Below are 1,222 nucleotides of genomic sequence, written 5' to 3' on the forward strand. Positions count from 1 at the left end.
AGATGCAATCTGCAAGCATATGCCACATTCGTCGATGTGCAAGCATATGCGATCTGCAAGCATATGCGATCTGCAAGCGTATGCGATCTGCAAGCATATGCCATCTGCAAGCATATGCCAGATGCAATCTGCAAGCATATGCCACATTCGATGTGCAAGCATATGCGATCTGCACGCATATGCCAGTTGCGATCTGCAAGCATATGCCGGATGCGATCTGCAAGCATATGCCACATTCGATGTGCAAGCATATGCGAACTGCAAGCATATGCGATCTGCAAGCATGTGCGATCTGCAAGCATATGCGATCGGCAAGCATATGCCATCTGCAAGCATATGCCAGATACGATCTGCAAGCATATGCCACATTCGATGTGCAAGCATATGCGATCTGCAAGCATATGCCAGATACGACCTGCAAGCATATGCCACATTCGATGTGCAAGCATATGCGATCTGCAAGCATATGCGACCTGCAAGCATATGCGAGCTGCAAGCATATGCGATCGGCAAGCATATGCGATCTGCAAGCATATGCCAGATGCGATCTGCAAGCATATGCCACATTCGATGTGCAAGCATATGCGATCTGCAAGCATATGCCAGATGCGATCTGCAAGCATATGCCACATTCGATGTGCAAGCATATGCGATCTGCAAGCATATGCCAGATGCGATCTGCAAGCATATGCGATCTGCAAGCATATGCGATCTGCAAGCATATGCCAGATTCGATGTGCAAGCATATGCGATCTGCAAGCATATGCCAGATTCGATGTGCAAGCATATGCGATCTGCAAGCATATGCGATCTGCAAGCATATGCCACCTTCGATGTGCAAGCATATGCGATCTGCAAGCATATGCCAGATGCGATCTGCAAGCATATGCCACATTCGATGTGCAAGGATATGCGATCTGCAAGCATATGCCAGATTCGATGTGCAAGCATATGCGATCTGCAAGCATATGCGATCTGCAAGCATATGCGATCTGCAAGCATATGCGATCTTCAAAAGCATATGCCATCTGCAAGCAGTATGCCAGATGCGATCTGCAAGCATATGCCACATCCGATGTGCAAGCATATGCGATCTGCAAGCATATGCCAGATGCGATCTGCAAGCATATGCCACATTCGATGTGCAGACATCTGCGATCTGCAAGCATCTGCGATCTGCAAGCATATGCCACCTTCGATGTGCAAGCATATGCGATCTGCA

The 1,222-nt window shown here is 48.1% G+C and overlaps 1 protein-coding gene across 1 annotated transcript; it reads left to right on the forward strand.

Annotated features, from left to right (window-relative positions):
* Nucleotides 1-210: 210 nt before the first annotated feature.
* VOLCADRAFT_62437 (uncharacterized protein) lies at nt 211-756 on the forward strand (the record flags this gene model as incomplete). The annotated part of the gene is made up of 1 exon (XM_002952349.1): nt 211-756. A coding segment is annotated over one exon (546 nt), but the record flags the coding sequence as incomplete, so codon positions are not given.
* Nucleotides 757-1,222: the final 466 nt, after the last annotated feature.

Source organism: Volvox carteri, assembly GCF_000143455.1.
Source record: "Volvox carteri f. nagariensis unplaced genomic scaffold VOLCAscaffold_29, whole genome shotgun sequence".
NCBI lineage: Eukaryota > Viridiplantae > Chlorophyta > Chlorophyceae > Chlamydomonadales > Volvocaceae > Volvox > Volvox carteri.